At 45.6% G+C, this 12,351-nt stretch overlaps 1 protein-coding gene across 24 annotated transcripts in view; it reads left to right on the top strand.

The window, feature by feature from the left end:
- Nucleotides 1-12,351, top strand: part of ANKS1A (ankyrin repeat and sterile alpha motif domain containing 1A) — a 163,217-nt gene that overhangs the window by 108,781 nt on the left and 42,085 nt on the right. For 23 of the 24 annotated variants that reach the window (XM_065591695.1, XM_065591690.1, XM_065591688.1 and 20 more), the window contains one exon: nt 7,934-8,040. The exons of the other annotated variant lie outside the window; for it this stretch is intronic. In XM_065591695.1, the coding sequence (XP_065447767.1) occupies nt 7,934-8,040 (107 nt within the window). The remainder of the gene's footprint in view (nt 1-7,933; nt 8,041-12,351) is intronic. 24 annotated transcript variants of the gene reach the window in all.

Raw genomic sequence — 12,351 nt, forward strand, 5'->3', positions numbered from 1 at the left:
TGAGAGAGGTTCAAAATCTAATGGCAGATAAAAACAACCCCAAACTGATTTTAAAAACAACTCGTATGTAAGCTTGGCTCAGGACTTGGTGAACTCTTTGGGTTGGCAATAGTGTCTAGGGCTTGGCACCTGTTTGGGCGCTCTGGTGCCTCAATGAACTTTCATCCCTGGGTAAATGTAACCAGTACAAAGACCACCTACTCTAGGAATTGCATTGTATCTTCAGAGGTACCTTCTGATGCATGGGGTGGAGAGGTGAACCTCCGAAGTGCAATTTGCAAAATTCTCCCCACTAGGTAGGTAAGATACTTCGGTGAAATGGTACTGTTCTTCCATTGTTACTGGTCTCCGTACACCCTCAGAGGAATAAAACTAGTTAGGTTTACTGCTCTGTCCAAAATGTTTCTCAAGCTTTTTGTTCTCCAGTGATGGCTGGTGTGACCAGGAGGCATTTTCCTTCATGTGCTGCCTGCCTGCTTCTTCTGAGGTGTTAATTTTCCTTCCTCCTTGTAGTATATAGATGTAACACGATCCCTTCTAGACAGAAGAAAAATCCATCTCTTAAATAAGATTAAGATGAAGAAAAACATGAGTGTCTGGGTTCCCAAGACAGCTAAACAAGGTGAGCCCTACAGCAGAGTTCTTTAGAACAAAAGTTGGATTTCATTTCCTGGGAATTACTCAGTCCATTCTCTCCTCTCCCCTCTCCTCCTAAGCCCAAGAATGGAAAGCCAGAGTGAATTTTTCAGTGCCCATTTGGAGCTGAGTAAGAAAACACATTTTGTTCTGTAGAGGTTCAATTTAGGCTTTGGTCTCAAACATTTTCTCTCTCAATCTTGTAATCTCACTTAACAAAAATACCCGGATTTAATACAGAGATGAAGGTATCAGGGGTTGCCTCTAAAATTCATATCTCCAGCTCCGTCAGCCAGTTGTCTTGTATACTGTGGCAGCCAGCGATGTAAGGAAGTATAAAGAAGTCTCATTTTCCAATCCTGTGTGGCTTGTTTCAGCACCCACACTCCCTAGAACGAACTTCCTTATTGTTGTCGCGTTGGAGTCTCTTGTAGGCTCCTGCAAATATTCCACAGATTAAATCTCTAAATAACATTTTTAGATGCCTTGGAGCAGAAGCCCTTGAACAAAGCTTATATAGGACTCTGCCTTGGAAGGATGGAGGACCCTTTTCAGGCCCTCCAGATGCCAGTCCTGCTCTCTCCCCTGGGAAGACAATGAAAAGGCATTGATGCTCGAACATAAAAGATCTTCTCTGCCTCAGGGATGCGCTAAAATTCGCTGTTATGAAGCCTATGATGGGAAATGATTTTATGGGAAGCTCATAATGTCTCTGCAGATGGGATAATAAAAAACCCTCCACTCTTATGTCACTGCCTCTAAATATGAATGGAAGATGGCTAAGGGCATGGTAGAATTAGGTAAGGAAGCATGGCTTAGTGGTTAAGGCACTGGGCTGGGATTCAGGAGATTTGGTCTCAAGAATTCTCAACTCAGGTACAGGCTCCCTGTGTCCTTAGGCCAATAGTTTAATCTCTCTGTACCTCAGTTCCCCATGTGTAAAATGGCAGATACTTCCTTTCTCTTACACTCTGCCCTCTCTGAAAGTGTGAGTGTAATAAGTGCTTTATGGGCAGAACTTAGGATGATGCCCATTGCTGGTCAACACTTGTAATGCAGTGACTATGGCCTTGTCTCGTACGCTTGGCGCTTTACAGGCTGCTCCTGGCAGACTCTCCAATTTGTCCAAAGGTCAGCCTCAATGATACTCTTTTCCTTTCGTGTTAGTCAGATGCAGAAGCAGCAAGTGAGGGAAAATAATAGTACTGCATGTCTCCAACATAATCTAAGCTGACTTTCTTATGGCAGAGATTTTTCTGTTCCCCTGGATTGCTCCCTAAACATTTATTTTCCCTCCCCTGCCTTTAAGCACCAGCAGCCAAAGGGAGGGCTACTGAAAACTTCTGTTTGCCTCCGCTCAGATGTTTTGGAGGAGCGACACATGAGAACGCGAAGGGGGGCTTCACAGGGAGAAATCCTGCCTTTTTACATTTTCCAAACCCAAAATGCTTCAGTGGAACAGCATCTGCGCTCCGATAAGGTGCTAATATGTATCTGTGCACGTCTGCCATAGTAAACCTTAGCTTATTGCAGTTTGCTGCTTGGGTTTTGCATTGGCCAGGAGGTACCAGTCATTTCTTCTCAGTGGGAGTCTATCCTGTGACTGCTGTAGATCTTCTGCTTACTGATTAGGACTTGCTTCTCAAGTCAAATAGCACTACAGCATGTGTGCGTTGAAATAGGATATATTTTAGGTCCAATCCAATGATGACCAGTTAGAATCTTCCTTTGTGACAGCCCCCCTTCGCAGGACTGTTTGTAGCCATAGCCGGGAGTTTGATTGATTGACGTCATTAATGAGGAGGCCTGAGGAGAAAGGATTCCATTTTTGCTTTAGCTATTGTGCAGGGAGATCTTGGTAAAATGGACACTTGTTTTTCAGAAATGGGCTGACATGTGCAGCTGCTTTGTTATTAACCCATATGTTTTCTATAGGCTGTGCTGTGTTACAGATTTCCTTTAGATCCTCTGTGTAGCAGCTTCTCTAGACATGCAGGTGGAGAATTGCAGCATTTTTCCAGTAGAAAAATTTTCCATTTTCTTTTTCCCCTTTTCTTCTCCTTTCCCTCCCACCCCCCAAAATGATTTTTAGTGGCTGGGACCTGGCGAATGCATTGCCAGCCTCTTCCTGCCAGGAGGCATGAGTGCAGTTGTCTTGGAAGTGGTTAGGCCAGAGCTAAACCTTTGCATCTCTTTTGTAGTTTAACCTGTGTTGTGCAATATGTCTGCTGAGCTGTACTCATGATGCAAGTCGTCTCATGCATTCAGAGACCATGACAAGGAGCTCCTCAGATTTATTTTTACGTCTCCCAGAGCAGATGGCGTTTGGGGAGAGTGTCTGTAGTCAAATCCCTGAGTTTCGCACCCTGGGGTGCTAGTTTGCCCTGCTCAGTGCGTTATGGAACTAATCTGTTCTGAGCCCCTGCTTTTTCCAGCTGCATTACTGTACTTATCTGATCCTTGTTTTGAAGGGAAGAGCAGGCCCAACAGGAAGGAAAGATGGTCCAGTGGTTAGGGCACTAGCCTAGGACTTGGGGGACTGGGGTTCAAATCTCTGCTATACCACAGACTCTCCCTATGTGACCTTGGGCAAGTCACTTAGCTTCTCTGCCTCAGTTCCTCAGCTGTAAAATGGGGATAATAGCCCTGCCTTGCCTCATGGGGAGGGGAGGGCAGGGGAGGAGAGGAGAGGGGATGTTGTGAGGAATACATTTGAGACACATGTAGATAGTAAGGTATGGGGGGAGAGATAGCTCAGTGGTTTGAGCATTGGCCTCTAAACCCAGGGTTGTGAGTTCAATCCTTGAGGGGGCCATTTAGGGATCTGGGGCAAAAATCTGTCTGGGGATTGGTCCTGCTTTGAGCAGGGGGTTGGACTAGACCTCCTGAGGTCCCTTCCAACCCTGATATTCTATGATCTAACTATATGGACCCCATTACCAAAGATAAATAGATGGCTTTCTTTTTTATAGTGTTTGGGCTAGAACTTATTGCTCAATCAACAGGAGTCAGACTTCTGGTTTCCCAGTGGGGCTTGTGGAAGATGACCTATTCTATCCAACCTACTTCTTGGCTGGATCCCAAGGGTGGGGTATCTTAGACCAGGGAAAAAACCCTTCTGTCCAGTTGAATCGTATTCATTGATCTGTGTCTGTAAGTGCTTTTCAATGGCTTGGATGGTCAAGAAATCCCGGCTCTTAAAGAGAAATATATTCTCCACGTCAGCTCCATCTTAAAGCGTTTTTTTGGCCTGGAAACAAAAAGCTTTGTATTGCTTCAACAATTTAGCCTGTGGTCTGTATCCCTGCAGAAGTTGGTGTGTTTTGTGCAGTCTCGCGTTTCTTATTTCGACAGCCTGCTCTTGATCATTTCTTCTGCACAGACGTTGCCTTCCCATGTGTTGAAAAGGCAAAAAATATCAGGGGTGGGGTAGGGTGGAATGGCTTCCTTGACGGAAACTCAACCCCACCACACTATAGCTCCCTAGCCCACAGCAGCTCTGGCTGCTGGCACTGGGAGGCAAGACCTGTATGATGTCCGCTGGTTTAAAGTGATTTGTCAGGCAGGGTTTCTCTCTCCAAGCCAGAGGAGATGAGTGGTCTCCGTGCAATCAATCAGCCTGATGTAGGTGGGGGGCTTGGTGTACTGGACAGGGAGTGTATCTGGGACTCTGAGTTAACTGTGCAGTTAGCTGGAGACACAAGCTTGAAAGGTGGATGGCATTTTACTGGACAAAGAGGGAGGCTCATTAGTATTCTGTATTTGACTAATCAGTTTTAATCCCAGTAGTGCTCAACACTGGCTATATTTCCTGCATCTGAGAGAACTAATGGCTAATTGATTTAGCTCTCTTTGCCTATATATCCTGTTTAATGGGCTTGATTTGGTTTATAGCCCACCTTGAGGGACTGGAGGACATTTAGCTAATGGTCTGGCCCATCAGACCCTGTTCCATCCTTCTTTCAGTGCCAATAATTGCACTGCTTGAAGTTTGGCCCTCCTACCTGTGCATCTTGCATCTGAACTGTACTGTCGGACTGCAATGAAGACCAAGAACACAGCCTGTGATTTTCCTGTAGACTTATTATAACATAAATTGGTCATGTCCTCAGTTCCAGACAAGCCCTGTTAAAACACCTGTTAGACCCTGTGCATAAGTACAGTCTACCCTAAGGAAGTTTCTTAGGGTTTGGACCATATCATCCTCTGTGTGGCATCAAGCACACTGTCAGCATTTAAATAATCATTGCCAGGTGCTATTACATGGAAACTTTTTTCCATAACTGGACCCTTCTGGGGTCTCACTCAGCCCTAATACCTTCATGCTTTTAAAGCTTGTTGCATTACCTGGGGAAATGACTACGCGGAATTTAATACCTTGGTCCTGTTTCTTTAAGATTGCTAAAGAGCAAGTGTCATCAGAAATATAATTAGTCTATTTACTCTTGTGTTTAATATATTAAACCTAGGCCAGACTCTTAGCAGAAATCATAGCTCTGCATATAATTTTATCAGGGTTGGGGGGAGCTGGTTAGATTTAGGACTTGGAGTCTCTCCACTTTCTCTGTAAACTGAAGTTGTGATCAGACTTCTGTTACAGCTGTGACCCAAGGGAGCAATGTAGGGGGCTAATTCACTCTTCTCCCACTTATTATATGCAGACATAAATTATTCAAGGGCATCTTATGCTTCTCTAAATAATGCTGGCAGACTTCAGATGTTTGATCTCTGGGATCCCTCCCTCCCCTCACTGGTGTTAAATATCCAAAATCCAGCCTCTCCCCTGACCAGTTTTGCTGGTATCTCAGCGAGTTTCAAGATTTGACTGTCACTCCACTGTTAAAGACAGAAAGGTTTGCAAAGGCTGAGTAAATATTTAAAAAAAAAATATCCAAGGAAGGAGCTGACATAGCCTCAGTCCCCCTCACTGATGCCCAGCTGCCTCCACACACACTTGTATTAGGGCAGCAGGAAATTTCTGCACCTCATAACCGATAAATTCTAAGCAAATTGCAAATCACTTCAAATTGTCAAAGCAAACCGTTAACATTGTTTTTTGAAAACCAAGCCACGTAGCTCATCATTGAGTAAATATTGAAAAGTCGGCAATTTCAGCTTGACAATTACAAAGCTGCTGTCTCCCTCCCCCCTCTTCTCCTTTCCCTCGGCAGCTTCTATACTGAAGTCTGATCACTGCTGGTACATTAGATGGAAATGCTGGGAGGAGGAGGGAAGGGGAGGGAGAGGCAGTGTGAGAGCAAGAGACAGGACAGGGAGTGGAACAGCAAGCGTGGAGCTCCCTGCCTTCAGACAAAGCGCTCTGCTGCAGCTCTCTGCAAGGGCGCACCATCGATTGCTTGGTACAGACCACAGCTGTCTGGCTGCTTACAGACCAGAAATGATAGTGGGGAAGGATGGAGTCCCTGGGCAAACAGGAGCCTGCTGCTTGAATTCCAGGGTTAGATGCTGTTCCTCTGCACGGACTGTGTTAGGCAAGGGAGACGGAAAGCTTTCTTGAGCTCTGCATCTCGGGTGCGGCAGTGTGCGTTAGGCTGGCCAGCTCTCTAGAACGTATTGATCACGGCTTGCTTAGCAGAGGAACTCTCCTGTGGACCAGCGCAGCAGTGGGATCCCTGACTCCAAGATGTTTCTGATAACGCAGTGAGCTCTGTGTTGTGCAGGCATTGCTGTGGGCTGGGGGTGGGAAGGATGTCTTAGAATGTGCAGAGTGACTTCAGTTGATGAGAAGGTTCAAAGCAAGAAATCCCGGGTTCCTGGTCCTCTTTATTTTGCATATGCCCTTGAAAGACGGATGTGCTAGGAAGCTGGAGAAATTCTGCGTGTCTTGCATACCAAATCCTCAGAGTGGGATGCAAAGGTCGTCTCTGAACTTTTCTTTCCTTGGCATATCTAATGTCTTGAGAATTTCTAGAAGAAAGCAACGAGTTACTGGACTCTCTTCTCAGGGTTGGGGAACGAGAGTTTGCCTATATGGTTTCTGTAGGGCATTTGAAGAATGAGTTTCTCATTTATCGAATGGCTGAAAGGAGGTGCTGGGGCATGTCATGGACATGAGCTACTGCAGGAAGAGGGGAGCGTGTGTGTATGTTCGCTTTCCTTTTTATTTTGGCTTAGTTATGGAGCAAAGAACTAAAATGCCTCCTTCCCCAGAGCTGCATTCCATCTGATTGAGTGGCTCGGACGGCAGCGTCTGCATTTAGATGAGAAAAATGAAGGAAGGTCAAATCCAAGCCTGTGCGGAACACCTGGCAGGACGGAATGCATTGGGTGGAAAATGTGCTGATTCCTCTTTCTCTCTCACCCTTACCCAATGCTGCAGTGTAGCTAGTCGCTCCGGTCTAGGATGTTGAATCTGGTGCCCAGCCCGGTCAAAGCAGCCTGAAGGGATGTGTTGCCTCTGGATGGGTGGTAAAATGACAATGCCAGGACTCCTAAACTCAGTCTTGCTGTCACTCGTGCCTCTGCTCCTTGTAACAAAATAGCAGAGAGGACCCGTTACCATGGTTTGCCTATTTCGGGACTGTTTAGGGAAAAAAAGTATAAACTCTTCCTATCTTCTGCTGCAGTTTGTGTGCTTTATTTCTGTCTTGCATGTCTTCCTGTGGACAGCTGTTCTCTAGTCTGGCTGCTGCTACCGCTTTTCTGAAAGTCCGTCGTGTCTGTCTGTCTCTCTCTCAGCTGCATGAAGATGTATTTTCTCTCTAGCTGCTTTGTGCCTCCAGTATTAATGGCCCTTCTTGCTGGCCTGGTGTACAGAATATTGCACCTGAAGTTGCATGGACGAAAGGACCCGCGCGGCTGTATGTATTTGTGAGCGCTTTCTCGCCATGGTCTTGCACCTGCACTTCTGACTTGGGATACCTTGGGTGAAAGTTTGCTGCCCCCTGAGATGAGACAAGGATTTGATCAGCATCCCTCTGGGGGCTGGGCTTCGCTCGTATGCTTGGCAAGAAACGTGCGTAAGCCCAGAAAGCCATGCCTGTAATGCCATGGTCCCCGAAAGGGTTCTAAACAGCTTACTCTTGCAGGATGTTTTTGAGTATAACTGGGATATAAATTAAAGCCTCAGTCCGTGGGCAGCACCAGGAGCTTATTGTCCATGGTCTGTGTGTGCAAGAAGAGTTGTCTACCCTCTGACTTGTACTGTGGTCATAGTTTGGCTTCTTTACAATAGTGACTATGATGTGGCAATGCCATCTCTCTTCCTCAGAGTGCCGCTGCTACCGACTTAATGGTTTTTCCCTTTTCAAGCGTCTGCCGATTCCTCTCTCGTCAGGTTCGCGGATGCTGGAGCAGAGCGTCGGGGAGTGGCTGGAGTCCATCGGCCTGCAGCAGTATGAGAGTAAGCTGCTTTTGAACGGCTTTGACGATGTCCGCTTCCTGGTAAGTAGCTGTGTGGGATTTTGGCCAAGTTTTTCCCCATCATCCATAAACTTGTTACAAGGCCCTGTGTAATCTGCAGCAAACTGGACCTATGTTCTGTACCAAGGACCCTTGGATTCTGTGGCACTCCAATGAAGCAGCTGCTGGAGGTTCAGGAGATAAATTAAGGAAACATGGAGGGGTAGCCTGGATTATTCATTTTCATATTTAATTGCAGCTAAATCACATTCATCTGCACTCATCAGCAGTGGGGGAGCTATTCCATGCATAAGGGGGTGGCGTAAAAGGTTGTTTTGGATAAGTGGTTTTACAGAAAAAACAGAAACCGACAGCACTGGGACCAGGTATCTCCCAACTTCCGTGTAGACAGGATATCTATGCCCTTCTTCCCACATCCTGAGGACCCCTAAGACTGTCTGGTATATTGTGTTCAGTTGAACCAGAGTGTCTAGCTTTTTCCAGACAGATGCTAAGACTTTTGGCTGGGAGGGAATGCTTTAAGAAAATCTGTTGTTTGCCTCCCCATTTGTCAAGCTCTCGTGGAAGTCCAGAGTCTAATCTCTGGGCCTCATGCAACTCTGAGTTGGATCAGGATCTCTCTCACCTGTGCATGTAGCATTCCCCTCACCATTGAGTGTAATTAAAACAAATCTAAATCAACTTATTTTGAAATGAAGGCAACAGGATATGTCTGGATTTCCCAGTCATACAGGGAAGCTTGAACTAAGGGCGCACTTACAACAGGCAACCCCCACTCCCAAGTGGCCTCTTGAGAGTATCCTCAAGGTTTCCATTGGCTTAGGTTAGCCTTTAAAGATGAACCTCTAACAGGCAACCAGTCTTTGCTGGTCTTTTAGGTGGACTCTTAAAGGTCAACTGCAGCTGACGTGTGGCTAGAGAGGTGCCCTCAAAGTGGAGTCCAGAAAGTGTTTTTTGCTTGTGAGTTAGCCCTCAGGGATATCCAGGCTTGGCTTCTCTGGCTTTGCTGGAGGACTGGAAAATGAGGGTCAATTATTATATGTATTGCCTTTGTGCGTAGGAGCCCTAGTCATGGGTCAGGAGCCCTTTGTAAAAACAGTCCCTGCCCCAGAGAGCTTAAAATCTAAGTAGTGACCTCCCAAGCTGCTGCTTTCCTCAGGGCATGTCAGGAGAGGATGTTGTCGCTCCATCTTCTTGGCTTTGCTAAACCTTGTTAGTGTAATTTAAACCCATTTTAATAGTTGAAGATGGAAGCGAAGCCAAGTTAAAGTCTATTCTGAGTGTGGAGAGAACTGCAGCTCGGGCTTCAGTCCACTTTAATGTCGTCATCCCGCTCCAGTCCACCTGCAAAATCAGCCAAGTTGAGACATGATGCCTCTACTGCTAAGAAAGAGGGGGGGGGGGGGGGGAGAAAGGAAAACAGGTTTTTTAAAGTGAAATAAAGGGCATAATACAACTTTCCTTGCTTTGCAGTTCACCTTTAAATCACCTGTATATCTAAAGTTAGTATTGCCACATCCAGAGTACAGTGCTATAGCATTAAATGTGTGGCTAATGCCAAGGTAACATCAGCATCAATGCCTCCACTCTGTGGTAGCCGGGAGTGTTCTCATGGAGGTGGAACTCGCTACTTATAATTGCATGGTTCTGGTCTGCTCTTGATTTGATTAAGAGAAACGCAGCGGCTTTGCTGGAAGAAAGGGTGTTCCAAAGGGAACTGTGGACTGTGAAAGACAACAAGTACAATAATGTTTTTGCAAATGGAGGACTTCTAAAATGGTGCGCACTGTTCAGAAAGTCGGAGCTAGTTCAGTCTTCTGTTGCTGGGAGGGAGTTGCTGGTGCTCTCAGAACTGCTTTTGTGCAGATGAAAGTGGTGTACAATACTGGGGTGCTAGATTACTACAGTGAGTTTGACAAAGGCAGATTCCAAAGCGCTGTGCATGTGAGGGAATTAATCGTGTTTGTGGTCTGAGTGAAGCTTTTCACCCACTTGTGAGCCTGGAACACAGCAGCCGTTCAGTGCTGCATGAGGTACTTTGGGAGGTGAGGGGGAAGAGTTGGGAAGACTCGCCTTCCCTGTGGTTTCAACTGGAGAGTTTAGTGAGGCAGAAGATAATTATCTGGTTGGGCTGTAGCCTGGACCACAGGATAAACATTCCTGTGAATGACATGGGGCCTGGAAGGCGCACTTGTATACTGTAAATATAGCACTCTTACCCAGCAAATTTGCTTCCTGTTGAGTATTCAGTCAGGTCTCTTTGCTTCTGTGGCAAATGACTTTCATTCCCTTTGCCTCCGGTTAGCTCTGCAGAGCCAATGCAGCTCTAAGATGGTGTCAGATTTTACTGTAGCTCATACATCTTCAACAGAGCATCTGCACTGGCCACAGCTCGTGCGCACTCTCTCTCTATATATCTGTATCCAGGTGGACATTTTATCTCAGCCCCTCTTATGTAGGTCTCTTCCTATGACCGTAGATCACTCTTGTCTTTAGCATCTTTCTATTTTTGCCCCCGTGTAAGATTTTCCCCTCTGCCTTTCTGTGAAGGTTATAATTAGAGTTTATTTAATTAATTTTACTCTTACTCTGACCTTTTTGTGCTGCTTGGCTGTCCTGTGTAAATGAAACTGTCCCATTGTAGGCTGTCTGCAGTACCTTGAACAGCTCCACCAGGCAACAGTGCATAGATAGAAGAATTATCAGCCTTTGCCAGTTTCACCAGGACTCTGTGGTTTGAAGAAGCTGTGTCCATTAACCCTTCAGCTGCCTGAAGCATTGGGTGCTCCTGTGTTTCAGGTAGTGTTCACATTAGCAGTGTGCCTAGTGGTGAGAACCAGGCTGGGGCTCAATAGGCTCCGTCCAAAGATTTGACATCAATGCGAGATGGGGCAACTTGATTGACCCCCTCTGGGCTGCTTTACTCATGTGTAAAATACATACCTCTTGTGGGCCGTAAGACTTACTGTTCTTGCAGTCTTGGGATGCTAGCATCTCTGCCCTTCTTTCTTTTATTGTTGCTAGTGCCTCGTTGTGTGGTTGCTCTGGAGATGGTAATGGGCCCCCTGTTCAGATAATTTGATGGTGGTTTGGCTTTTGTGAAATGGGTGGCTGAGCCTCAGTCTAGGCCCTAGTGCACAGGTGCCTATGTCCCCATACCATGGCTATCAGGCGTAGCACTAGTTGACACTGTGGTGCTAGTCTTTGTACAAAGGGCAAATGTTGAGTGGGCATGGAAGTGAACTATCCTCTTGTCCCCCAGAGGGGATTCCTTGAGGTCAGGGTTGGGCACATAAGGGGAAACTCTTACTGCCGTTGTGCCTGTCTTGAATGACTAGAGCCCTTCGCTCTCTAGAACTCAGCCCAGCATAAGGTAGCAAAGAATTGAATTTAAACCCTAGCTACTGGTGTTCCTTCATTACTCGTCCCTCGTTACCAGTGAGCAATTAGTGGGATCCATGTTAGGGCTGGGTTGCCTTTCCTTTGACTGATTGGAGCTTGAAGCTGGTACAGTAAGTACAATAGGAATGTACAGGCCTTAAAATTCTTCTCCACTTCTTGTTCCAATTTGTTTTCCTGATGCTCATTCATAGCGCAAAGCCGTCAGGCGCTGTACATATGAGGGACTCATATTTAGGAGTATTTTTTCAGTGATGGATTTGCACTAAATCAGATTGAATTATTAAAGAGGTGGTAGATGTTAGTGTTTGGAAGTCTAAGGCAATGGAGTTATCAAAGGTTTCTGATGTATTCGTTAGCCCCCACAGAATCAGCCTGTACATGACTTTTCTCCATGACTGAATGTTTCCTTTATTAACAGCCTAATTTTTTCAGCTCTAATGAAGAATGTTTCTAACTGAAGAGGGATTTTTTTTTTCCTGGAGTTCTTAAGCCGTTTTTATGTGAGGATTAATCCTGATTAGAGCCTCAGAAGTGAGCCTCGAAATATTCAGTGTAAAGAGTAGCAAAGAATGCTGGGTAATGGCTTACAAATTGCCAGATGGGCTATAAGGCTAATTAAGTTTTAGTAACAAAAATTAAAAAGTTGGCATCTTTTGATATTGAAATGTTCTTGTTGCTTATATTAGATGCTGCATCACATTATCCAAAGTAGATCATGTTGCAGTTTTGTTTTCAGTATGCAAAGAATGTTTCCCTGGATGCCTTAATCCCCAGGTGGCCCATTTGTGAGCAAATAACAGGCTCTTAAACGTTGGGTAAGCAAGAAAACATCACAAGAACAAACAGTTACATGTGTAACTGCTGCCAATCTGTCATATGGTTATAGCGTCCCAGAGCATCTATTTAGTCTAATTTCTCTTTGAAAGGTGT

Source organism: Chrysemys picta, chromosome 4, assembly GCF_011386835.1.
Source record: "Chrysemys picta bellii isolate R12L10 chromosome 4, ASM1138683v2, whole genome shotgun sequence".
Classification (NCBI taxonomy): Eukaryota; Metazoa; Chordata; order Testudines; family Emydidae; genus Chrysemys; species Chrysemys picta.